Here is a 27,656-nt window from a genome sequence, read left to right as displayed (position 1 = left end):
AACAACTGTCTGAGACTTTTCTCAACAGTATCAAGACTCAGTAGATGACTTCATACACAAGGGCCTAGAAGCAGGCAAACAAGAAGTCCGTGCAGCCTATAATAGTTTTGAAACCTCGACCAGGATGGCTGCAACTGGAATCAGTGCACAAAGGTGGGCCTGGATGAAGGCCTCTGACCTCAGGCCTGATGTTCAGGAAAAGCTAGCAGATTTGCCTTGTGCTGGTGACAACCTTTTTGGAAGCAAGGTTCAGGATGCAGTGGCACAATTAAAAGAACACTCTGAAACTCTGCGCCAGCTCTCTGCTGTTCCAACAGAAACACCATCTTCTGCACGTAGAACAGTACGAAAAGACACCAGAAAATTCTATTATCAACCACGGAGGTATTCTCCACCAGCACCGCATGGTAGGGCATCTAGATCAGCACAGAGAAGTCAGCCTAGGGAACCAAGGGCACATAGGCCTCAACCTCAGACGGGCCCTGCATCAAGATTTTGAGAACCTGCCAGAGCTCAGCAGCCACTCCACCAACTCAATCCCAGATCTAGCAGTGGGAGGTTGGGTCTCTTTCTTTCAACCCAATTGGTCAAACATCAAACAGATCAATGGGTACTAGCCATTATAACATAAGCTTACCAACTGGATTTTCTCACAGTACCAAAAGACTCTCCACCAAAGTCTCTTTGGATATGCAAAGATCATATCACTCTCCTGCACATAGAATTATCCACCCTTCTGAGAGCCAGGGCCGTGGAACCAGTTCCCCAACCTCAGCAGGGTAGAGGATGCTACTCCCGTTATTTCCTCATTCCAAAGAAAACAGGAGGCCTACGTCCCATTTTAGACCTCCACAATCTCAACAAATTTCTACGGAAAGAAAAATTCAGAATGGTCTCCTTAGACACCATGCTTCCCCTTCTTAAAGCAGGAGACTGGCTCTGTTTTCTGGATCTGCAAGACGCTTATGCTCACATTCCAATATTCCCTCCTCATCGCAAGTATCTGTGTTTCCTGGTGGGTCATCGGCATTTTCAATACCGGGTTCTGCCATTCAGACTTGTCTCAGCACCCCGAGTATTCACAAAGTGCCTAGCGGTAGCAGCTGCTCATTTGCACAAAAAAGTGTATACATTTTTCCTTACCTGGACGACTAGCTCATCAGAAGCCAGTCAAAGCAAGCATCTCTCACTTCTCTCAGGGTCACAATCAATCTGCTCCATTCGTTGGGATTCCTAATCAACTACCAAAAATCCCACCTCATGCCATCTCGCTTACTGCATTTCATCGGAGCAGAGTTGAACACCATAATATCAAGAGCCTTCCTCCCAGAGGACCAGGCAGAGACACTCTCCTTATTAACGAAATCTCTGCGCACAAAGAAACAGGCGACAGCACATCAGTTTCTAACTCTGCTCGGCCACATGGCCTCCACAGTTCATGTCACTCCTATGGCCAGATTAGCCATGAGAATAACCCAATGGACATTAAGATCATAGTGGATACAAGCCATTCAACCACTGTCGTCTCCAATTCAAATAACCTACCAGCTATGTTCATCTCTCCTCTGGTGGGCAAACAAGAGCAGTATATAAGAGTATTACCAATATGAATGCAATGCACAGGCCTACCCTTCCAACAACCAGTTCCGCAAGTAACTTTAACTACAGATGCATCCACCTTAGGTTGGGGAGCACACATAGGAAATCTCCAAACTCAAGGTACTTGGACAAAACTCGAAGCAACATTTCAAATCAATTTCCTGGCGCTTTGAGCTATACGTTATGCTCTGCATATGTTCAAGGACTGCCTTTCACACAAGACTGTTCTTATACAGACAGACAACACAGTAGCCATGTGGTACCTGAACAAACAGAGAGGTACGGGCTTGTATCTCCTTTGTCAAGAAGCCGCACAGATTTGGAACTGGGCCCTGACACATTCCATGTTTCTCCGGGCCACTTATTTGGCAGGCACCCACAACGTTGTTGCAGATCGCCTCAGTCGTTAGTTCCATCCCCATGAGCGATCCTTGGATCCTTTGGTAATGACCAGAATATTCCAACGTTGGGGCCAACCAACCATAGACCTCTTTGCATCTGAACTGAATCACAAAGTGGACAAATTCTGCTCCCTATACCAGCGGACCAGCAAGTATGCCAGTGATGCCTTTGCTCGCCCCTGGAATTCAGGTCTTCTATACGTGTATCCCCCGATACCGCTAATAACCAAAACTCTAGTAAAGCTACAACAGGACAAGGGGGCAATGATACTCATTGTCCCATATTGGCCTCGACATGTGTGGTTTCCCATACTTCTTGACCTTCGATCAGAGAGCCAATTCGCCTGGGTACAACTCCCACTCTCATAACTCAGGATCAGGGCAGGTTGCGCCATCCCGACCTTCAATGCCTATCTCTAACAGCCTGGATGTTGAAAGCTTGATCCTACAACCACTCAAGCTTTCAACTAATGTGTCTCAAGTGCAGGTAGCTTCACGTAAACCTTCCACACGAAAAACCTATCACTCTAAGTGGAAACAGTTCACCACTCGGTGCACGCAGAGAAGTATTGACCCCTTTTTCTGCCCCACATCATCTTTATTAGACTATTTCTGGCACCTTTCAGACGCTGGTCTCCAGACCACGTCAGTAAGGGTACATTTAAGTTTTATCTCAGCTTACCGATATCAGCGCAACCCCTTGTCAGTAGATTTATGAGAGGTTTAATTCACCTTAAACCCCCATCATGGCCACCAGTCACAGAATGGGACCTTAATGTGGTACTAACAAGACTCATGCGTTCTCCTTTTGAACCCATGGATTCCTGTGATATTAAATTTCTTACATGGAAAGTTCTCTTCTTAGTAGCTATTACATCTGCTAGAAGGGTTAGTGAGTTACAAGCACTTGTTACATACTCACCCTATACAAGGTTCCTACATGACCGAGTAGTACTCCGTACTCACCCTAAATTCCTTCCCAAGGTAGTTACGGAATTCCACTTGAATCAGTCCATATTCTTGCCCACATTCTTCCCAAGACCTCACTCTCACCAAAGTGAGAGAGTTTTGCACACCCTAGACTGTAAACATGCACTTGCATATTACCTAGACCGCACTTCGGTCCATAGGAAATCCACTCAACTCTTTGTTTCTCGTGATAAAAACAAACCGGGTAAAGCAGTGAGCAAACAAACTTTTTCTAACTGGCTTGCAGATTGTATAGAGCTCCGCTATGAAAAAGCAGACCTTTCTCTCCAAGGGCGAGTAAAGGCTCACTCAGTAAGAGCAATGTCAATGTCAACATCAGTAGCACACTATCGTTCAGTTCCAATAGCTGACATATGTAAAGCTGCAACATGGAGTTCTCTTCACACCTTTGCAGCTCATTGGACAAGGAAGGACGACAAGATTCAGCCTTTGGACAATCTGTCTTAAAGAACTTGTTTCCAGCATAATCCCAACTCCTTCCGCATCCAACCTACTGTGATTTCAGGCTGCCTCATTTTTTCCAACAATATACCAGTTGTTGTGCCCATTGCACAAGTTGTTTGCTGTTGGTCCAATACAAGAATGACTTAGCCTGTAGCTTGCTAATCACCCATATGTGAGGACTATCATCCTGCTTGTCCTGGGATAAAGCAAAATTGCTTACCTGTAATAGGTGATATTCCAGGACAGAAGGATGTAGTCCTCACAAAATACCATCCGCCACCCCGCGGAGTTGGGTCCGGTACGTTTTATTATTTTATTTTTGCTAACGCTTATTGCTACATACTAGACTGAAGGGAGACCCCTGTGGTTCGAGGGATCATGGCATGCTGGGCATGCTCAGTGGGCTCAGTGTGCCAGTCAAAAGTTTCTAGAAACTTTGATAGAAAGTTTTCCGTGATAGGGCTCCGTCCACTGACTTTACCCATATGTGAGGACTACATCCTCGTGCGCTGGGATAACACCTATTACAGGTAAGCAATTTTGCTATTCACAACAGATATCAATTCCTGTACCGGCAGTAAGGATAATATGCATGGCATATACATATAGCCCACAGTGATTCCACATTCCTTAAAATATAGCTACTGCGTTGTTCAAGAAAGTTAAAATATATCCTTTGATCAATAGTTGGATAATTTTTGCCCCCCCCCCTTTCCCTTCCTCCCCTACATTCCCTGATACCTTCAATTCGCACATATTGGAAAGAGCAGTATATAAGAGTATTTTAAAAAGTTTTTACTGTGAGTTTTTGCCTCTACGGCCAACTTCTTTTCAAATTCTCTCTTAGCCTGTCTTATCAATGTCTTACATTTAACTTGACAACGTTTATGCATTATCCTATTTTCTTCTGTTGGATCCTTCTTCCAATTTTTGAATGAAGATCTTTTGGCTAAAATAGCTTCTTTCACCTCCCCTTTTAACCATGCCGGTAATCATTTTGCCTTCTTTCCACCTTTCTTAATATGTGGAATACATAAGAACATAAGAACATAAGAAAATGCCATACTGGGTCAGACCAAGGGTCCATCAAGCCCAGCATCCTGTTTCCAACAGTGGCCAATCCAGGCCATAAGAACCTGGCAAGTACCCAAAAACTAAGTCTATTCCATGTAACCATTGCTAATGGCAGTAGCTATTCTCTAAGTGAACTTAATAGCAGGTAATGGACTTCTCCTCCAAGAACTTATCCAATCCTTTTTTAAACACAGCTATACTAACTGCACTGACCACATCCCCTGGTAACAAATTCCAGAGTTTAATTGTGCGTTGAGTAAAAAAGAACTTTCTCCGATTAGTTTTAAATGTGCCCCATGCTAACTTCATGGAGTGCCCCCTAGTCTTTCTACTATCCGAAAGAGTAAATAACCGATTCACATCTACCCGTTCTAGACCTCTCATGATTTTAAACACCTCTATCATATCCCCCCTCAGTCGTCTCTTCTCCAAGCTGAAAAGTCCTAACCTCTTTAGTCTTTCCTCATAGGGGAGTTGTTCCATTCCCCTTATCATTTTGGTAGCCCTTCTCTGTACCTTCTCCATCGCAATTATATCTTTTTTGAGATGTGGCGACCAGAACTGTACACAGTATTCAAGGTGCGGTCTCACCATGGAGCAATACAGAGGCATTATGACATTTTCCGTTTTATTCACCATTCCCTTTCTAATAATTCCCAACATTCTGTTTGCTTTTTTGACTGCCGCAGCACACTGAACCGACGATTTCAATGTGTTATCCACTATGACACCTAGATCTCTTTCTTGGGTTGTAGCACCTAATATGGAACCTAACATTGTGTAATTATAACATGGGTTATTTTTCCCTATATGCATTACCTTGCACTTATCCACATTAAATTTCATCTGCCATTTGGATGCCCAATTTTCCAGCCTCACAAGGTCTTCCTGCAATTTATCACAATCTGCTTGTGCTTTAACTACTCTGAACAATTTTGTGTCATCTGCAAATTTGATTATCTCACTCGTCGTATTTCTTTCCAGATCATTTATAAATATATTGAAAAGTAAGGGTCCCAATACAGATCCCTGAGGCACTCCACTGTCCACTCCCTTCCACTGAGAAAATAGTCCATTTAATCCTACTCTCTGTTTCCTGTCTTTTAGCCAGTTTGCAATCCACGAAAGGACATCGCCACCTATCCCATGACTTTTTACTTTTCCTAGAAGCCTCTCATGAGGAACTTTGTCAAACGCCTTCTGAAAATCCAAGTATACTATATCTACCGGTTCACCTTTATCCACATGTTTATTAACTCCTTCAAAAAAGTGAAGCAGATTGGACTGTACTTCTAGAATGGTATTTTTTAACAATGACCATGCCTCTTGCACATTTTTTACTTTTGTAGCTGCTCCTTTCAGTTTTGTTTTTTTTTACAATTTTTCTCATTTTATCAGTTTCCCTTTTGAAAGTTTAGCATGAGAGCCGTGGATTTGCATACTGTTCCTCTTCCAGTCATTAATTCAAATTTGATCATGTTATGATCACTATTGCCAAGCGGCCCCACCACTGTTACCTCTCTCACCAAATCCTGCGCTCCACTGAGAATTAGATCTAAAATTGCTCCCTCTCTCATCTGTTCCTGAACCAATTGCTCCATAAAGCTATCATTTATTCCATCCAGGAATGTTATCTGTCTAGCGTGTCCCGATGATACATTTACCCAGTCAATATTGGGGTAATTGAAGTCTCCCATTATTACCGTACTACCAATTTGGTTAGCTTCCCTAATTTCTCTTAGCATTTCACTGTCCGTCTCACCATCTTGACCAGGTGGACGGTAGTATACTCCTATCACTATGGTCTTCCCCAAAACACAAGGGATTTCTACCCATAAAGATTCAATTTTGCATTTAGTCTCATGCTGGATGTTTATCCTGTTGGACTCTATGCCATCCCGGACATAAAGCGCCACACCATCTCCCGGGTGCTCCTCTCTGTCATTGCGATATAATTTGTACCCTGGTATAGCACTGTCCCATTGGTTGTCCTCCTTCCACCATGTCTCTGAAATGCCAATTACGTCTATGTCATCATTCACTGCTATACATTCTAATTCTCCCATCTTACTTCTTAGACATCTGGCGTTAGCATACAAACATTTCAAAGTTTGTTTTTGTTTGTATTTTCATTCTGCTTTTTAATTGATTAGGGATATGTTAGAATTTTTTAGCTCAGGTGAGTTTTTAGTTACAGGCACTTGGACTACTTTTCTTATTATTGGAACCTCACTGTCTGGATGCCCTAATTCTAATACATCATTAGTATCCTTTGAAGATACCACTCTCTGAACCATGCACTGCTGAGCGACTGTCGGCTTTCCCCTTTGTTCTAGTTTAAAAGCTGTATAAGTGCATATATTTTTCAAATAGATAGGAAAAGTATGCACATTCAGTGCATTGCTACACTTGCTTTCAATACATTTTATTTATTCGTGCATAAGCATACATGCGCACGTGTTGTGAGGAAGAGATACATGTATTTTATAATACACATGGCTTCTGATATGCATGGGTTATAAAATACTATCGCAGATCTCCATGCAGCCATATTCACACGAATAGGCAGCTGTAATGAGTTGTTGGAAGTTACCCTCAGTGATTGTAAGTCCTCTGGGGATAGGGAAATACCTATAGTACCTGAATTTAATCTGCTTTGAATTCCCAAAAGGTAGAATATAAAATAAATAAATATCTAGATAGATCGTTTTCCCCATGGCTCTCTTCTTCCTCTCTGGTCTTAAAAGTTTTTGGTACTGGAATCCCTGCTACCATTGGTCTTTTTGCTACAACTTTGTTAATATCACATCAAGCCTGACCCTTACCCACCCCCCAGCCTCCATCCACCACCCACCACTACACCTTCCTGTGCTTGGAAAACATGACAGATATGCCTGGGTATCACTTCCCACAAAATATTCATCAAAAAAATTCACTGGATTCAGGACACCTATGAAGCTGCTCCACAACCGGTATAATTTATCTATACTGTTATTCCTCTGGTAAACACTATGGGCCAGATTTTATACCTACACACGGGCGTAGATTTGTGCGCGCAACCCGGCGCGCACAAGTCTACCTCCGATTTTATAACATGCGTGGAGCGGCCTCGGAGGGAACTTTCCTTCCTCCCCTCCCCCCCCCCCCCCCCCCCACCTTCCCCACCTAAACCGCCCCCCAGCCCTACCTAACACCCCCCCCCCCCCCCCATACCTTTGTTATGCAAGTTGCGCCTGCCTCTGGGCATGCGATCCCCCGGCCTAGAGGCCCTACCGAGGCCTCTGGCTACGTCCCTGCCCTGGACCGCCCACGCCCTGCCCCTTTTTTCAAGCCCCGGGGCTTGCGCGCGTTGCCGGGCCTATGCAAAATAGACTCGGTGCCTGTAGGGCGTGTTTTTATGCTTTATACCTTTGTGAATAGGTTTACTATTTTTTCCAGCTTTTCTCTTCTTACTGTAGCCTCTGTGATTCTTGTCTGATATGTTGATTATGGACCAGCAGTTTATTAAAGCCGTCCTGTTCTAAATCTATTGCCTATTCCTTTTGTTTCAGTGCAGAATAGTGAAATCTTTCAAATAAGATTACTCACTGCACCCTGCCAGTATTAAACACATTAATGGCATGATATCAGCAATGCTTGCATAAGCATGATTGATATTTCATAAAAGAGAAGGCTCACCTCGAGGAAAATATTAATGAGCTTTGTCACATGCAAATGCATATAAAGTAACTCAGTATTATCAATTGAAAGTCTGACCTTTTAGATAGCCTCTGTTAAACCCTCATGCATTTCCTATAGCAAACATGCCAAATCTCTGCACCTGCAAAGCATTTGCCAATTTTCAAAAAGCTTAAAGTCTAATGCCCCAGCGAACCTGAATGCCACATCAAATTTGGTGCAGCTAAATCTGCCCAATCCAGAGTTATACATGGTAGACCATATACACACTCACCGCAACACACACCAACACAGTATGATTTCATAAACTTCTCAGTTCTATTCAGCTGAGGCTAAAAATAGAGTAAAATGGATCACGATAATCTGTGAAAAGTTAATTATACCTCAGGAAGTGTAGTTATCTCCCCCCCCCCCCCCCCCACACACACCAAGAATATCAGCATCAGCAAGCTAATGTGACTACTGATGCTCTCAGGATCCCTCTCCCCTGCCACGCATTATAAAGGCACAGTAAGCCCTAAGTAACCCCCCCCCCCCCCCCCACACACACACACACACATACACACTACCCATACTTCAATACATCTGAGGGTCCTTGATGGATCACCATAAATTGATCACATGATTTGTAAAAAGCACATGAGACAAAACACCTGATTTTTGCTTGTGACCATATTGACATGCTGTTCATCCAAAGACAAATCTAACAGATAAGTAATTTCTCTATTTTCAACTATAATTGAATAATAACTGTATTTCTTCTTCCTCTTCCTTTTTGGAAGTTTCCATATAGAATGGGCACCAAAATTAATATTCATTCTTTCCATGAGAATTAACTGCATGTATATATTTAATATAATAAAATTGCAGAGCTCTTTTTCATCCTGTCTAGAAGAAAATTGTTTCATAAATTCTACAGATCTGCATTTAGATCTTTTGGCAAAATCAGAACCCCTTTCTGATCTTTTGCTGAACAGGCATACTCGGTTATATATTGGTTTGTGAGCTAGCATTTCAAAGTCTTGATAAAAAGCACTGATGGAAAATGAAAATAAAATGTTTGTCCTATAGTAGGTTGAAATGTGTCACTTCTAAGATGAAGTCATATATCTTCCTACTTATCCTTCTCCTTGCAACACATTTAAGTTTCAGTCCCACCCATAAAAATATTCCTGCAATAAATGTAAGGCAATTAAATTGAGCAAATATTTAAAAAACACTCAGGAAGAGCTTAAGAACACACAGAGGCTTTGGAGCTCTCCTATATTCTAGCACAGTAGATAGAGACCCAGCTGTGCAATAGGAAATCTGGTATTTAATTTTTCTGTGTCATTGTCAGTGGCCGTATCTATGTTCTAGCACCTTGTTAAAACATAGAGGCTCTCAGGAGATCATAGGAATTTTGCTTTGCCTGTGTATAACTCTTATGATTTCTGGGACATTTGCATAGTTTTTAGCTTAAAAATCACATTTAAAAAAAAGTATTCCATTACCGCACAATAAAACGTATTGGTAAATAATCCTTTTTTTCAAGAGCCGACATTATTAGCCATTTGAAGGTAATTTTCAAAAAGATTTATGTGCGTGAAACTGGGTTTTATGAGCATAAATACTTTTGAAAATTCACTCCATGAAACTGAATTTTCAAAAGGTTTTATACACATAAATGGATTTAATGCATCTACATAGAAACATAGAAATGACGGCAGAAGAAGACCAAACGGCCCATCCAGTCTGCCCAGCAAGCTTCACACATTTTTTTCTCTCATACTTATCTGTTTCTCTTAGCTCTTGGTTCTATTTCCCTTCCACCCCCACCATTAATGTAGAAAGCAGTGATGGAGCTGCATCCAAGTGAAATATCTAGCTTGATTAGTTAGGGGTAGTAGGGGTAGTAACCGCCGCAATAAGCAAGCTATACCCATGCTTATTTGTTTTACCCAGACTATGTTATACAGCCCTTATTGGTTGTTTTTCTTCTCCCCTGCCGTTGAAGCAGGGAGCTATGCTGGATATGCTTGAAGTATCAGTTTATTCTTCTCCCATGCTGTTGAAGCAGAGAGCCATGCTGGATATGCATCGAAAGTGAAGTATCAGGCACATTTGGTTTGGGGTAGTAACCGCCGTAACAAGCCAGCTACTCCCCGCTTTGTGAGTGTGAACCCTTTTTTCTTCTCCCCTGCCGTTGAAGCAGAGAGTTCTGCTGGATGTGTGTAGTATCAGTTTTTCTTCTCCCCTGCCGTTGAAGCAGAGAACTATGCTGTATATGCATAGAAATTGAAGTATCAGGCTATTTTGGTTTGGGGTAGTAACCGCCGTAACGAGCCAGCTACTCCCCTCTTTGTGAGTGCAAATCCTTTATTCCACATTTCCTCTTGCTGTTGAAGCTAGAACGATGTTGGAGTCACAGTAAGCATGTGTACGTTTATTGAATAAGGGTATTGTCTCCAGGCAGTAGCCATCATTCTGGCGAGTCACCCACTCTTCATTGGCGGCCTCTTGACTTTATGGATCCACAGTGTTTATCCCACGCCCCTTTGAAGTCTTTCACAGTTCTGGTCTTCACCACATCCTCCGGAAGGGCATTCCAGGCATCCACCACCCTCTCCGTGAAGAAATACTTCCTGACATTGGTTCTGAATCTTCCTCCCTGGAGCTTCAAATCGTGACCCCTGGTTCTGCTGATTTTTTTCCTACGGAAAAGGTTTGTCGTTGTCTTTGGATCATTAAAACCTTTCAAGTATCTGAAAGTCTGTATCATATCGCCTCTGCTCCTCCTTTCCTCCAGGGTGTACATATTTAGATTCTTCAATCTCTCCTCGTACGTCATCCAATGAAGATCCTCCACCTTCCTGGTCGCCCTTCTCTGTACCGCTTCCATCTTGTCTTTGTCTTTTTGTAGATACGGTCTCCAGAACTGAACACAGTACTCCAGGTGAGGCCTCACCAAGGACCTGTACAAGGGAATAAACACTTCCCTTTTCTTACTCGATATTCCTCTCTCTATGCAGCCCAGCATTCTTCTGGCTTTTGCTATCGCCTTGTCGCATTGTTTCGCAGACTTCATATCATTAGACACTATCACCCCAAGGTCCCTCTCCTGCTCCGTGCACATCAGCCTTTCCCCCCCCCATCGAATACAGTTCATTCGGATTTCCACTCCCCATATGCATGACTTTGCACTTCTTGGCATTGAATCTCAGCTGCCATATCTTCGACCACTCTTCCAGTTTCCTTAGATCCCGTCTCATTCTCTCCACTCCTTCCGGCGTGTCCACTCTGTTGCAGATCTTAGTGTCATCCGTGAAAAGACAAACCTTGCCTTCTATCCCGTCCGCAATGTCGCTCACAAAGATATTGAACAGGACCGGTCCCAACACCGATCCTTGCGGTACACCACTTAAAACCGCTCTCTCTTCAGAGAAGGTTCCATTTACCATCACTCATTGTCTTCTGTCCATAAACCAATTCGCAATCCAGGTCACCACCTCGGCACTCACTCCTAAGCTTCTCATTTTATTCACCAGTCTCCTGTGCGGAACCGTGTCAAAAGCTTTGCTGAAATCCAAGTATATGATATCGAGCGCTCTTCCTCGATCCAATTCCTTGGTTACCTAGTCAAAAAAGTCAATCAGATTTGTCTGACAGGATCTTCCCCTGGTGAATCCAGGGGAAGATCCTGGCTTTTGAAAATTGCTCCAATATATGTTACTTTTATGTGCATAAGTGCTTTGAAAATTCACTTCTAATTGTATGTTGCTAATACTTTGGGAATTAATCTTCCTAAGCTTTGTATTCTATAGTGACTTTTATTACCGAATGTAATTCTGCTTGCAATTACATTATTCAGTACCAGCCTTCCATTGCAAGCCTCTTAAAAGGTGGTAGAAATATTAGTAAAGTTCTGTATAACTGAGTTCCATTGTCAACAGCTTATCAGAAGCAAAAAAATGAAAATGGTACATTTCTTAATAGCATTAATTGGAAACATGTAAATATGTATGGTAACATGACTCCTGAAACAGAAAGATGCATGTCAAAGCAGAAGGTCTTGGTAATCTTTCATAGTGCTTATTATTGCAATTGTGTTTATATCAAGAATGACATTTTCTAGAGACTGACTTTAGGAGGCAGCTGCGTGGGCATATCCATTGCTACTCCCTTTTTCATTCTCTCCTTAATTTGTGATTGTTTTACAAAGTGAGAAACTTGATGTTAAAAAATATTAAAAAGAAAATATGGAATTTTTAAATGCTACTTTGGATCGTAGTCATTACCTTTAAACATTCCATAGTCGGCACAAAATGAGTCAGTAGTATAATTTTGTGATGTTTCTACCTCATTAAAGCACTATTATAATTAATTCTATTTAACTGTCAAGTCTCAGTAGAGAGGCCTGATATTGAATTCTTATGGAAATGCAGCCTTCCCACCAGATCATTGTAGAAAAATATTAGCAGGAAAGCTTACACTACACTTGTATCTGTCCAAAGGCCCTATTTATTGAGCTATGATAATCCAGCAATGTGCATTAAATGCTGAATTTGGCATTTAACACATGTTAAAATAGTATTACAAACCTTTAGTATTACATTTACAAATCTTTTCTCTGTTTTCTGTTTATATGAAACAAACCTAAACTGTTTACAGCAGCCCATCTGTCCAATTAATGGCTAGCTGTTTGTCTGATTTATTTATCCGCTGATATTCTTTGTTACTTTGGGCATGTCACTTCATCTTCCATTACCTTAGGTATATCCTTAGGGCTGAAAAGAGGTGCGCACATTAAAAGGCCCATATTCACAATTATCTGGGCTGAGCACGAGTAACTCGTATTTTAAAATGGCCCAGTTATGTGTGTATATGCGCGAGCAATCTAATACATGGAAAAAAGAGGCAGAGGGTAGGGCATGTCAGGTATGCTCCAGGGTAGTGGCCATCATTTACGCACGTAAATACAGATTTTAAATTCCCCCTGGGGGAAACCACAGGGCAATGGATGCACTAGATAGGAAGGTTTTTCATGGCACCATGCTAATCACCCGGATCGTCTCTACCAGCTTTACATGATCCAGTAGTCCCGTAACCTCCGAAAGCAGGTTCAAGAGGTGTCTGACCATCTGCCCCAGCAAAAGCAGGAGGCGTTACTGGCAGTCGTGCATCAGGGTCTTGCGTGCAGGAAGAATGAGAAGCATTCCACCTATGATGTGTTCGAGATGGCGACTAGAGTTGTGCAGCCGGGATTGGCTCCTGCTGCATGGCTTGGCTCCGGGCCTTGGAACTCCAGCCTGAGGTGCAAGAGAGGCTCCCTAACTTGAAAGGTAGGGGCGATAATCTTTTTGGCGATAAGGTGAGGGATGCAGTGGCTCAGTTGCATGAGCACCTTGAGACCCTCCAGCATCAGTCCGCCTGTACCTCTGATCCACCATTTTCAACCTGGAAGTCAATGCGGCAAGGGCCGTGCCATTCCTTCTATCGTTAGCAGAAGTATTACCTGCTGGCATCTCGTTCCCGTCAGCAGAGGGTGAACTCTCGGGGCCATTTCAGGCAACAGCAAGTCCCCAGCACCCCAGGCAAGCCCACTAAGGGTTTTGACTGGAAAGGGGGGCGCAAGAGCCACCCACCCTTCCCCTTGCAGGGGGATCCCCACCCCCTTGTCGGAGGTCAGCTTCGATTCTTTGTGGGTCATTGGCCAGTAATCACCTCAGATCAATGGGTTCTGTCCATCCTATGGCTGGAATACAGGTTGAATCTGTTGGGTTTTCTACCAGATTCTCCTCTAAATCCCTTTTGGGGCCATTTACCAGGAGATCCTCTTGACTGAGCTCTCCGTCCTAGTAATGGCCAGAGTGGCTGAACCTGTCCCACCAGGGCGATGGGGACGGGGTTTCTACTCCCGATATTTTCTGATTCAAAAGAAAACTGGGGATCTCCACCCCATACTGGATCTAAGGACCTTGAACAGGTTTCTAAAGAAAGAAACATCCAAGATGGTCTCACTGGGCACCCTGATTCCCCTCTTACAAACAGGGGACTGTCTCTGCTCCCTCGATTTGAAAGACGCCCATACCCACATCGAGATCTTTTGGAGTCACAAAGTATCTCTGCTTTGTTGTGGGCAGACACCACTTCCAGTTCCGGGTGTTGCCCTTCGGTCTGGCCTCCGCACCACAAGTCTTTACCAAGTGCCTGGCAGTGGAGGGGGCGCACCTATGCAAGTTAGGAGTGCAAGTTTTCCCCTACCTCCACGAATAGCTGGTAAAAAGCACCACCCAGTCGAGGGCAATGCGTTCCCTGCTCTTAACAGTCCATGTGCTGGAGTCCTTAGGGTTTGTCATCAAGTACCCAAAGTCTCATCTGCACCTGTCGACCCAACTGGACTTCATCGGAGCCCTGCTGGGTACAACACAGGCGAAGGCCTTTCTACCCCAAAGCAGGGCATTAATCATGGCAGTCCTTGCAGGGGCAGTACCAGCGGGTCTTCACAAGGCAAATGAGTCTGTTGGGGCACATGGCCGCTACCATGCATGCTACTCCCTTCTTCTGTTTGCATATGTGCAGGTCTCGATCTCAGTGGCGTCAGGCCACTGAGAGCCTCCAGTCTCTCATCTAGGTTGTGCCGTCTCTTCTGGACTCCTTGTCCTGGTGGAAGATCATCTCTGAACTGAAGCAGGGGGGTGTCTTTTCAATCCCCCCAGGTTCAGGTTGTACTCACCATGGATACTTCAAATCTGGGGTGGGGATGGGGGTCCTATATTGACAGGCTCCACAGCCAAGGCCTGTGGTCCGCCCAGGAAGCACAATTCCAGATCAACTTCCTGGAGCTCCAGGCAATCAGGTACAATCTCTGAGCATTCAAGGATCAACTGGCTGGCAAGGTGGTCCTGATTCGGATCGACAAACACGTCATGATATGGTACATCAACAAGCAGGGGGGCATGAGATCGTTCCTCTGGTGTCAGGAAGCATTTCAGATCTGGTCCTGGGCCCTGACCCGGGGAATGGTGCTTTAAGCCATGTACCTAGCTGGAATCAACATCATCCTAGCGGACCAGTTGAGTCAAGCATTCCAGCCCCATGAGTGGTCCCTGAATCAGGCAATGGCAGATCAGATCTTTCATCTCTGGAGAATTCAGGACGTGGATCTGTTCACATCCCCCTGCAACAGCAAGGTGACGCTCTTCTGCTCCCTATATAAAGCGGATGGAGCCCCAGCCTTGGACACCTTCGGCCACAACTGGGGCCAGGGTCTTCTGAATGTGTATCCTCCAATCCCTCTAGTGATGAGGACTCTCTTGAAGCTTCGCCAGGACTGGGGAGCTATGATCCTGGTGGCCCCACATTGGCCCAGGCAGATCTGGTTTCCGCTCCTGCGGGATTTCTCCATCAGAGAACCGAACTGCCTGGGGACCTCCCCGGATCTCATCACTCAGGATCAGGGCCTCCCCGGATCTCATCACTCAGGATCAGGGCAGGGTGCCCTGATCCCAATCTCCAGGCCCTGTCCCTCAAGGCCTGGATGTTGAGAGGTTGATTCTGCGGCCCCTTGACCTCTCAGATGATGTGTCTTGGGTTCTGGTGGCTTCAAGAAAGCCATCCACTAGGAAGTCTTATGATCTGAAATGGAAGAGGTTTTTGGTTTGGTGTGAGTAGCGTAGCTTATATCCTTTTTCCTGCTCCACTCACAAACTGCTCGATTACCTCTTCTACCTCTCAGAAGCTTATTTGAAACCAAACTCTGTCCAGGTGCATTTGAGCAAGATTGGGCTTACCACCAGGGGGTGGATGGTTCGTCCATCTCAGTACATCCTTTGGTGGGGCGCTTCAGGCGAAGTCTGCTTCAGTTGAAACCTCCCCTGAAGTCTCCTGCAGCGTCATGGGACCTCAGCATGGTGTTGACTCGGCTGATGAAGCCTCCCTTCGAGCAGCTGAGCTCCTGTGACCTGAGGTTGCTGACCTGGAAGATCACTTCAGTGCGCAGAGTCATTGAGCTTCAGGCATTGGTAACCTACCCTCCATTCACGAAGTTCTTTCATGACCGGGTGGTTCTCTGGACACATCCTAAGTTTCTGCCCAAGGTGGTGACGGAATTCCATCTTAACCAGTCTATTGTCCTGCCTACCTTCTTTCCCAAGCCTCACTCTCACAAAAGCAGGAGGGCCTTGTACAGTCTGGATTGTAAGAGGACTTTAGCCTTCTGTCTGGAGTGGACAGAAGGCCAAAGACAATCCACGGAACTTTTTGTCATTTTTGACAAGAATAAATTTGGGGTTACCATTGGGAAGCAATCTCTGTCCAACTGGATAGTGGATTGCATCTCCTTCTACTATATGCAGGCAGGACTACAGCTTGGGGGCCATGTCAAGGCTCATTCCGTCAGAGCCATGGCGACTTCAGTAGCCCACTTGAGAGCAGTCCCTATAGAGGAGATTTGCAAGGCTGTGACGTGGAGTTCCCTCCACATGTTTACCTCTCACTATTGTCTTGACGGGGATGGCCGACATGACACTCAGTTCCACCACTCTATTCTCAGGAATCTCTTTCAGCTTTAAACACAACTCTTCCCGCCTACGGCCCTTTTTCAGGTTCAGACTGTTCCCGTCTGTTACCATCAGCACAACTGTTGTGCCCGTTGGCACGTGGTTAGGTATATGTTGGGCTTTTGTTTCGGGGACTGCCTGTAGCTAGGGATTCATGCATGTATGAGGACTACAATCCTGCTTATCCTAGGAGAAAGCAGAATTGCTTACCTGTAAAAGGTGTTCTCCTAGGACAGCAGGATGTTACGCCTCACAAAACCTGCCCACCACCCTGCAAAGTTGGGTTTCTCCTATGTTTATTTTATTTTTTTCATAATTCTATGTTACGAGACTGAAGAGGGACCCCTCATGGACATGTGGTATAGGGCACGCTGGACATGCTGAGTGTGCCAGTCAAATTCTAGAAACTTTGACAGAGGTTTTCCGTGCAGGGCTCCATCTGATGATGTCTTCCATGTGTGAGGACTAACATCCTGCTGTCCTAGAACACCTGTTACAGGTAAGCAACTCTTCTATCTGATTGCATAGGTATGTTAGTGTTGCCATGCAAAATACACAAGTACTACATGAATCAATGGTGGTGGTAGCAGAGTAATCGGTTTCTTTTTCCTTGTATCTTATCATAGGATTCATTTTCTCGTAAATTGTATTTCTTACATTTGTACCTTTTTCAATGAAAACTGTCTACTTTTTATTATGGACACAATCCCTGTTTAAAAAGCTTTCTTTCAGGTTCTTTCTAAAGTTCATGATGTGTATTTTGCCTAATGAGCCCAATTTTAATATGTAGCGCCATACATGAAAAGTTCAGCCATAATTTTGAAAGCGGCTTTACACGCGCAAGTCCACTTTGAAAATTAGCAGGTATGCGCAAACCCTTGTGCAGCATACATGCGCATATTTACGCCTATATGGGAGCAGGTGTAAATGTTCACAAGTTGGTTTATATGCATACTTTTGATATTAGAAAGTATATGCGTAAATGGCTTTCCTGCCCTAACTCCACCCCCAGGAATGAAATTGCTTCTATGTGTACTTCTATGGTAAACCCCCAGGATAATTTTCAAAGGGCCTATATATCTTTTTAAAATGGTGTTTTAAATTTATTTATGCATTTGAAAATTCACTCTTATGTGTAAATCAGACAAATTTAAATACGAACGCATGTGCATCCATACACACACATATTGGTGTGTGAGCAAAGATACGCTGGAATTTGAAATCGTGCGTGCACATACGCCCCGATTTTAAAAAGGCCTCGTGCGTAAATTTGGGGGGTTACACGCATGGCCGGGCCTTACACACCATGTGCATTTTATAATGGGCCTGGCCACGCATGTATCCCCTGATGCATGCCGAAGTGCCTGCCTGTCTGAAAGGAGTGAGCCAGAGGGCGTGGCCTGGGCAGGGGCGGGCCGGCACAGCACCATTAGCTGCTGTCCTGGGGAAACACGGACCGGCAGGCAGGCGGTGTGTGGCATCTACTGCTGCTCCAAAGGAGCAGCAAGGTAAATAAAATAAATTATTATAGTTTGGAAGGGGTTAGGGGTCGGGGAGGAGAGGAGAGGAGAGGAGAGGGGAAAGGGTAGGAAGGTTAGTTAGGGTTATAGGGAATTTCCTATAACCTCAATTTCCTTAATCTCCTTAATTGGAGCGGACTGGGAGGGAACTGGGGAAACCCTACCTGCGTCGCTGCGCATAGCTTTTTAATTTACCCCCGTGTCCTGGTCCGCCCGCAAATGTGCACAGGAACCGTATTTTATAACATGCGCGCACCGATGTGTGTATGTTATAAAATACCCGTTTCCATGTTCGCGCACATGGACGCGCGCACACACGTTTTAAAATCTACCCCATATGTTTTAAAATACACCAACCACGTGTAAGTATGCTCCTATTTTTAAGAGGTTACTAAAGCACAGGGAGTAATCGGATTTTAAAACATGCTCATGCGAAGGACAACCCAGTTTTTCCAGTTAGTCCACCAGTTTGCCCATTTAATTTGAGAGCTTTCAGACCTCTCTGGTTCTTCATCCCGCACGTCCTATCAGTTACCCAGACCCCTCACCCTGTCCTGTAAGCTCTAAAATTTGAGATCTACAGACTTGCTCTTCTTCTGGAGCAGCAGTAAAGTTACGCAGATAACAAGCTGGCACGTGCTGTGGTATCCAGTTTTAAGGTACGGAGTTAAGCACATAACTGTTGGCCCTGCCCAGGAATGTTCATTTATTCAATGTATTTATTTATTTTATTTATTTACAAGTTTTTCTATACCGCCTATACAGTATGCAGGTCTAAGCAGTTTACAAAATTTAACATACATAAACAATGTAGACATGTAAAGACAATCAAAAGAAATACAAACAAAGACAAATGATAAAAACTGTATAAATTAAAATAGACATACATTTGTACTGCTTATCGATTGAAATAACAGGACAGAATAGAAATGGCCATCATGCCTTTGGTTGAGCAAAAGCAAGTGAGCATAGGTAGGTTTTTATGGCCTTTTTGAAGTCTTTTGTATTTGTAAGAAGTCGAATTGGATTTGGCAATGAGTTCCACAGTAAGGGAGCATTTACGGATTAAATATAGCCTTGCTGTTTTGATGTTTGATACCGGAAGATAATTTTTATCAAGAGAGCATAGGTGGCATGGAGGTTGGTAAATATGCAAGGAGGAACATAACCACACAGTTGCTGTATTATGAATCAGAATGTGAATGGTGGATAGAATTTTATAATGAATACGTTGGAGTATTGGTAGCCAATGGAGGTATTCTAAAACTGGAGTAATGTGATCTTTTTGACTTGAGTTGGTTAGTAAGTGGGCTGCTGCATTCTGAACCACATGGAGGGGACATAAGCTGTTGTCAGGAAGACCTAAATAAAGTGAGTTGCAGTAGTCTAAACCAGTTAATATTAAAGCTTGTAAAACGGAATGGAAATGGTGTGCCCCGCCCCATTTTCACCTGCTTATTTTTGACACACACACACGTACTTCGTGGCTTTTTAAAATACACAAGCAATGCTTTTCAAATCTCCCTCTAAGCGTTCTGGGTTCTAAAAATAATCGGTATAGAAATGTTTGTATTTGTTTACAGTCTATCAAAACCGTGTCACACAAAAAACAGAGGGAATATAAAAATCAAATAACAAAACAACCCTCTATAGAAATATCAGAAATGTCTTTCAAGACCTTCATAATAGGCACTACCGGCTTATAGAAAAGGCGCCTTCATTTCATTAAGCCTATGATTAATGAAAAGGCAATCATAAGAATATATAGACAGCTTTTTGAGATAACATAAAACTCACAAGCTATGTACCTTAATTTATTTGCATACAAAATAATTAAAAATATTTAAAGCAAGACTGTATATTCTTATGAATGCATTAGACCTATGATTAATGAAAAGGCAATGAAGGCGCCTTTTCTATAAGCCGGTAGTGCCTATTATGAAGGTCTTGAAAATCATTTCTGATATTTCTATAGAGGGTTGTTTTGATATATGATTTATATTTGTTTGCATTCATAGATTAATAACTGTAGAAAATGTTAAATAGAAACTTTTAAAAACAATTATTTTCTTGATGAATTAAATAGCGTAAAGAAATCTTAGTGGATATAATATTTTTAAATTGCCAGCTGAATAATCTAAACCAGCACTTCTGCAATGAACTTCCAGTGCTGTCTATCTGAGGCTTTTTTATGGTAACTAAGTTTTGCTAATACTAAAACATATTTATCCTGTTTTGCACACTATTAATACTGAAAAAAATGTGATCTCTATGCCATTTATTTTGCTAAGCTGTTTTAAAATCATTCTTATTTTTCAGAGGGCAGCCTGAAGGTTTCTGAGTTTGCTAACTTTTAATTTTCTGTGAACACAAGGACATTGCAGAGTTTTCTGTCTTGTACTCTTGAATTCATTTCACAGATCAGAAATCTGCATAATGATTTTGGTCTTTAATGTTCGGTTGTAAAGCAAGGCAGTTGAAACCTGTCTGAAAGGCATACAAAAGAGAAGACAAAGCATGGCAGTTAATGTACTGTAATTTACATGCTTCTTTTTTCTTTTTAGATATCCAAATTATGAATTTATTAGTGATAATTCCATATCCTGGTCAGCAGGGCTTCATAACCGATACACTGAGAACTCACTGCGAGGTGTTATTCTGGATATTCACTTTCTGTCTCAGGCAAACTTCCTGGTCTGTACATTTTCCTCACAGGTAAAAATATTTTAGATTGTCTATAAGTATATGCTTTGCGCATTTTACACATCCTGCTTTTTGTTGACATGGTCTCCTTTTCTTATGGCGTGCACTTCTTTTCTGCCAAAGTAAGATAGTTATAAAGAATGAGAATGGTCAACCAGTTGAATTGCTCCATATTCTCTCTTTTGTGTGCTTTATATAGACCGATAGAGCAAAGGCCGGCTAGCACCATTTTGGAAAATGGCGTCAACTGGCTCGGAGCCTAGAGAGTGCTCTAGGCCACTATTGGACTACCAGAGAGACTTCAGTTATTTATTTATTTAATTGTTTTTATATACCGATAACCGTTTTCACGTCGTATCAGTCTACAGGGAACAGGGAATCAAAGCGCCTAAAAATAAGGCAAAACATTACATGGAACGCATATGAAAACAAGTAACTTCATCACATAATAATAAATTACATGGACTGCATGGTAACATGGTACTAAGGTAACCTGGTAACATGGTAATAAGGGCATTAAATATGTCAGGCATTAAATATGTTAGGAGGGAGGGGAAAGAGAGGAGATGAAAACAAGACTATGTACAATTGAGCAGCAAGAGTTTAGTATAGATTAGTTATGATTTCTGCGGCTGTGGGGTGTGTATGGGTTAGGCAAAGGCCTGTTGGAACAGCCATGTTTTTTGGTTTGTTTTTTTTATTTCGTTGTGCAAGATTCTATGCGGAGATCGGGGGGCATGGCATTCCAAATTGAGGGACCTGCTATTGACAAAGCTCTCTTCATTGTGGAGGCGAGTTTTGTGAGCTTAGGGGCAGGTAAGTGGAGGGTTCCTTGGTATGCAATACATGTAGATCTGTTGGAGGAATGGAGTTGGAGAGATTCATGAAGCCATTGCGTGTTTTCGTTCACTAGGGACTTATGTATGAGGGATAAGGTTTTGTATTGTAATCTCGAGTTGATAGGAAGCCAATGAAGATCTTTCAGTATAGGTGTAATGTGGTCATTCTTGTAAGTGTTGGTTAGGACTCGGGCTGTGGCGTTCTGTAAGAGTTGTAGGGGTTTGATGGTGGAGGCAGGGAGGCCTAGGAAGAGAGAGTTATAATTGATTTTGGAGAAGATGATGGTTTGGAGCACAGTGCAGAAATCGGTGAGGTGTAAGAGGGGTCTTAATTTATTTAAAATGAGTAGCTTGAAGTAGCAGTCTTTTAGGGTGGCTTTGATGAATGGTTTTAAGGATAGTTGGCTGTCGATCGTAATATCTAGGTTTCGTGCGTGTAGGGAAATGAGTTTGGGAAGCGGGGGGAGGTTAGCGTAAGAGAGAGGGTTGGGGGAGATGACAATTAATTCAGTTTTGTGGGGGTTAAGGGCTAAGTTCATTTTTGTGAGAAGTTGGTTGATGGAGGTGAGGCAGTTGTCCCACGACTGGAGGGCTTTATGCAAGAGTCCGTGAATGGGATGAGAATTTGGACGTCATCCACATATATGTAGTGGGTGATGCCTATGTTTGAGCGGAATTTGGAAAGGGGTAACATAGATATTGAAGAGGGTAGAGGATAATGAAGAGCCTTGGGGGATGCCACAGTTAAGGTAAATAGGGTCAGATTCATGGTTGCCTAGGGTGACCTTATAGTGTCTATTTTTCAGGTAGGATTTTAGCCAAAGTAGTGCTGCTCCCGTGATGCCAATATTCGTGAGAAGACTAATGAGAATGTTATGGCTGATAATATCGAATACGGCTGAAATGTCGAGCATAGCCAGGAGATAGGAGTTGCCGCTATCAATCCCTTTGAGAGCGTTATCTGTTAAGGATATTAGGAGCATTTCTGTACTGAGGTGTTTACGAAAGCCAAATTGGTAAGTGGAGAGAATCTTGTGATGGTTGAGGTATTCAGTTAGATGAGTGCTGACTATTCTTTCAGTGACTTTAGCTAGAAGGGTAGATTAGAGATGGGTCTAAAGTTGGAGAAATCTGTGGGGTCAAGGTTGGGTTTTTTGAGAATCTGTTTAAAGACTGCCTGTTTTAGAATGGTGGGGATGATATCTTGTGTTAGAGAGCAGTTGATTATTTTGGAGATAGGTTTAGCAATTATGTTGGGAATGGAGAGTAGTAGTTTGGTGGGAATGGTTTCAGAGGGATGAGAGAAGGGTTTAGTTTTCTTTAAGAGGGTTTCAATTTCAGAAGAACAGGTTGATTCAAAGAAGGCGAGCGATGTGAAGGAGTTGGTAGGGAAGAAGTTGGAGTTGGGGCTGTCTGGAGGAAAATTAGCTGTGAGGGTGGAGATTTTGTTTTGGAAGAAGAGGGCTAGGTCATTGCATTTGTTTTTGGAGCCTATGTCGGGTAGGTGTGGGGATGAGGTTTTGGTGAGGTCAGAGATGATGGAGAAGAGGGCTTTGGCATTATACTGGAGGTTGTGTATTTTACGGGCGTAGAAATACCGTTTTGTTTTTTGGATGGAATTCCTGTAGGTATGCATAGTGGTGTAATATGAGGCTCGTAAAGCTGGTGAGGGGTGTTTTCATCTTTCTTTGTTTCTGAGGTCATTGTTTTGTTTCTTTGATTCGAGAGTGTACCATGGTTTTTTATTGCTGTGTGCAGAAGGTCCAGAAAGTGGGAGGGCGGGATCAGCAGCCACTAGACTACCAGGGAATAGATTCATTGGGGGGAAGGGGATGTTTGGATCCAGGGGGATGTATTTGGAGTAGGGTGTAGACTTTGCTGAAAAGAGAAAGGGTTTGTGCAGGAGGATGGGCTGTTGCCTTTTCAATTTTTTAACTTTTTTTTTTTTTTCATTTCAGCCACCTTGACAGGCGGCAGGGCCTACCTAGATCTCTGGTGGTGGGGGGAGGTGGCATTTTGACCGGGGGGGGGGGGGGGGACTCTTTCTGGGCTGCATGACCATTTCAGAAGCAGGCCGGGAGCATCAGGATGTCTAACATCCCAGTTCTTCTACCACTGATTATAGCTATCTTTCCAAGAAATAGTGCAGCTTCACCCTGTCGCGTTATTTTATTTACATAGGATTACCTATGCATTAGCTGCTTTGCATGCATTTGAAAATGATATGCCTGTAAATGCACATAAAACAGGTAATTTCAATAGGGGACAGTTTTTTGGTCTAAATATCCTGCAATATCGCAGTGATATACGATTTTTGTGCGATAAATGCAGTTTTTCGCACAATACTTGCTTATAGCAGCTTAGTGAATAAAACCCCACGTAAGAGAGACTTCTGATTTGGATACTCATTTAAAACAAAAATGACCCTTGAATTGAGGCTGAGCTGATGTCACAGACACAAAATGGATAGTGTGTCAGCTTGACATTTATTTTATTTTTCCCCTAAACAAACATCTAGCCAGGAAGTCAGTCTCCTGAGAAAGGTGTGTGTGTGTTTGTGAGGGGGGGGGGGAGAGACATGCATTAGGATTGCTGGTTTCAAGGAAACTATATTTCACCTTTAAAATATTTTAAAGAGCTTATTAATTATGAAAGCATCTAATATCTAGAAGTGTTCTGTGTATATAGTAAACTATGATATTGTATGTATATGCTAAAAATAACTTTCATTCTGAACAAGTTGTGAGATATGAAGCATATACAAGTGCCCCTGTTGTCGGGCCACTGATGCTGTTGTAGAAGTTTTACTCTCCCTGGAAATTTTGTTCCAATATGAGTAGGTGCTTAAGGAAATACAAGATGTCTCAGAAGCAGTACTGCCACTAACCTACGTGAGGGATCTCTAACACCCTTCTACCCACCTGTCACTGCTTCACTTGTCTTGCAATTTAAACCATGTAAGGAGCCGTAGTCTCATGGAACCTGTTGGATGTGCACAATTCAAACTGTGAGCTGAAGTGATATCAGGAATGGTAGAAGGGAATCTGAGTTTCCGTGCATAAGTTAATGGCAACATTGCTCACAATCCAAGTGGACTGTTATTTCTTGCACTTATTAACCTGATTTTATTTATTTAAACATAACATAGATATAGATTTAAAGTTATATTTACGATGGCTATTATCTACTGATAGACTATCCTGAGCCTAGTAATATCAAGGGATGTGCCACCTGGTTAAGGTAATCTGACTTCAGAGCTCCGTCTCAGTATATTTATCTTAAAAGCATCAACTTAATGTTCCCTGAACGGCCCACATTCAGAACCTTATACTATCCTGACCATGATTTAGCAATTTATCTAACACCTTCCCTCTAACAGCTAATAGTTGTCTTTCATGGATTAATTCAAATACTGAATTTGGTACCTGGGTTTACCTGGATGCAGAAATGCTTTTCTTTAAGGAAAAGGGAGACTCTAGTCAGGCCACTCTCCTGTGCGCGTGATTCACTAAAACAAATTATTCAAATTAGGGCCCGCGGAAAAAGAGGCGCTAGGGACACTAGCGCGGCCCTAGCACCTCTTTTTTGACAGGAACCGCGGCTGTCAGCGAGTTTGACAGCCGACGCTCAATTTTGCCGATGCAGGTTGTCAAACCCACTGACAGCCACGGGTTCGGAAACTGGACGCCGACAAAATTGAGTGTCCGATTTTCAACCCGCGAGCCGATTTAAATTTTTTTTTTTATTTTTAATTAATTTTTAACTTTTGAAACCTGATATTAAGTTGGAGGGTGTACAGAAAAGCAGTTTTTACTGCTTTTCTGTGCACTTTCCCGGTGCCGGCAGAAATTAATGCCTACCTTTGGGTAGGAGCTAATTCCTGAAAGTAAAATGTGCGGCTTGGCTGCACATTTTACTTACTGAATCGCGCGGGAATAACTAATAGGGCCATCAACATGCATTTGTATGTTGCGGGCGCTATTAATTTCGGGGGGGGGGGGGGGGGGGGTTGGACGTGCGTTTTCAACACGCGTCCAACCTTACTGAATAAGGGGTAAAGCTAGCGCGTCAAAAACACGCATCCAAACGCGGGTTAACAGTGCACTTCGCCGGAGCGCACTGTACTGTATCGGCCTGATACAGCGCAAAAGAGACTTTGAGAATGTAATTTTTAAAGAAAATGGTTAAAAATTAAAGGGCTGTACATGGGACATTCAGGGGTTAAGATTTAATAGATGGGATTTAAATAAGGCAAGACGCACCAGCTCAAGAAGACTATTCCAAGCATATAGTGCATCCAGGTGGAAAGCAGGGAGTCAGGAATTGGCAGCAGAAGAGAAGAGTGTAGATAGAAATGACTTGCCTGATGAGCAGAGTGCATGAGGAGTGGTGTAAGGAGAGACAAGAGAGGAGAGGTAGTGAGGAGTTGCAGAGTGAAATCTTTTGTATTTATTTATTTATTTATGAACTTTTAATATGCCGAGATTCATAGAACACATCATGCCGGTTTACAATTAACTCAAAGAAAGGAAAATTACATTTAACGGGGGGTGGGGCAAGGGGAGCAGGCAAGAAAAGGGGAGAAAAGGGCTGGGAATGGGAGGGACTAAGAGTAGAATACTGAAATGAAGTAAAGAGGAGAAAGTGGAGAGGAACCAAAATAGCTATGGAAACTTACTATATTTACATCATTGGGAGAGTACATAAAGTAATTGGGCTAGCTATATAGATAAATATATTGTAAGGCGAGTTCTGCGAGGCATGGTGGGCCTTGTCTAGGTTTGGTTAGTATCTGGGTAGGCCTGTTTGAAAAGCCATGTCTTGTTGCCTTTTTTAAAGTTGCGTAAGGATGGTACTAGATGGAGATCAGTGGGAAGGGAGTTCCAGAGGGAGGGGCCAGCAATGGAGAAGGCTCTTTCTCTAGTGAGGGTAAGTTGTGCAGTTTTGAGGGATGGGGTGTGAAGGGTGCCTGCAAGGGAAGTTCTGGTGGGGGGGTTAGAGGATCGGAAACATGGCAGTTCTTCGAGCCAGGGAGGGTTGTCTTTGTAAAGTGTGTTGTGTAGGATGGTGAGAGTTTTGTATTGAACGCGGAAAGGGATGGGAAGCCAGTGCAGATCCTTTAGAATGGGGGTGATGTGGTCCCTTTTGCGGGTGTTGATTATGATTCTCGCCATTGAGTTCTGCAGTATTTGCAAGGGTTTAATAGTTGATGACGGGAGGCCTAAAAGAAGGGAATTGCAGTAGTCCAGTTTAGATAGAATGGTCGTTTGCAGAACTAGGTGGAAATCCTGAGTGTGGAGGAGGGGCTTAAGTTTTTTAAGGACGTGGAGTCCTTAAAAAACCCCCCTTTAGTAGAGCCTTAATGTGGGGTTTGAAATTTAGGCATTGATCTAGTGAGACACCTAGGTCTCTTACAGAGTGCAGTGGGGTAAGGACTGAGGTAGAGTTATGAAGGGTGGATTTAGATGTGTGTTCCGGTTGTTTAGAGATGATGAGGATTTCTGTTTTAGATGCGTTTAGTGCAAGGTAGAGGTTAGATAGTAGGGAATTGATGGAAACAAGGCAAGATTCCCAGAATTGCAGGGATTCCATGAGGGTTTTTTGAATAGGGATAAGGATTTGCACATCATCAGCATACAGGAAAAACTTCAGGCCTAGGTCAGAGAGTCAGTGGCAGAGTGGTAAAAGGTAAATATTGAATAGGGTGGAGGATAGTGAGGAACCTTGGGGAACACCTTGTGTAAGTGGAATGTGCGATGATTCAGACATCAATTTTTACTAAGTATTCTCTGTGGGAGAGATAGGATGAAAACCATGATAGTGCTGAGTCGGCGATGCCTATTTCTGCCAGGCGGGAAATAAGAATTT

At 43.1% G+C, this 27,656-nt stretch overlaps 1 protein-coding gene across 9 annotated transcripts in view; it reads left to right on the top strand.

Annotated features, from left to right (window-relative positions):
• Positions 1–27,656, top strand: part of FUT8 (fucosyltransferase 8) — a 543,593-nt gene that overhangs the window by 505,522 nt on the left and 10,415 nt on the right. For all 9 annotated transcript variants that reach the window (XM_029598885.1, XM_029598887.1, XM_029598881.1 and 6 more), the window contains one exon: positions 20,811–20,961. In XM_029598885.1, coding sequence (XP_029454745.1) covers positions 20,811–20,961 — 151 coding nt within the window. The remainder of the gene's footprint in view (positions 1–20,810; positions 20,962–27,656) is intronic.

Source organism: Rhinatrema bivittatum, chromosome 4 (assembly GCF_901001135.1).
Source record: "Rhinatrema bivittatum chromosome 4, aRhiBiv1.1, whole genome shotgun sequence".
Taxonomy (NCBI): Eukaryota; Metazoa; Chordata; class Amphibia; order Gymnophiona; family Rhinatrematidae; genus Rhinatrema; species Rhinatrema bivittatum.
The sequence above is the reverse complement of the archived record's forward strand: the minus strand, read 5'-3'. Positions and strand labels throughout refer to the sequence as shown.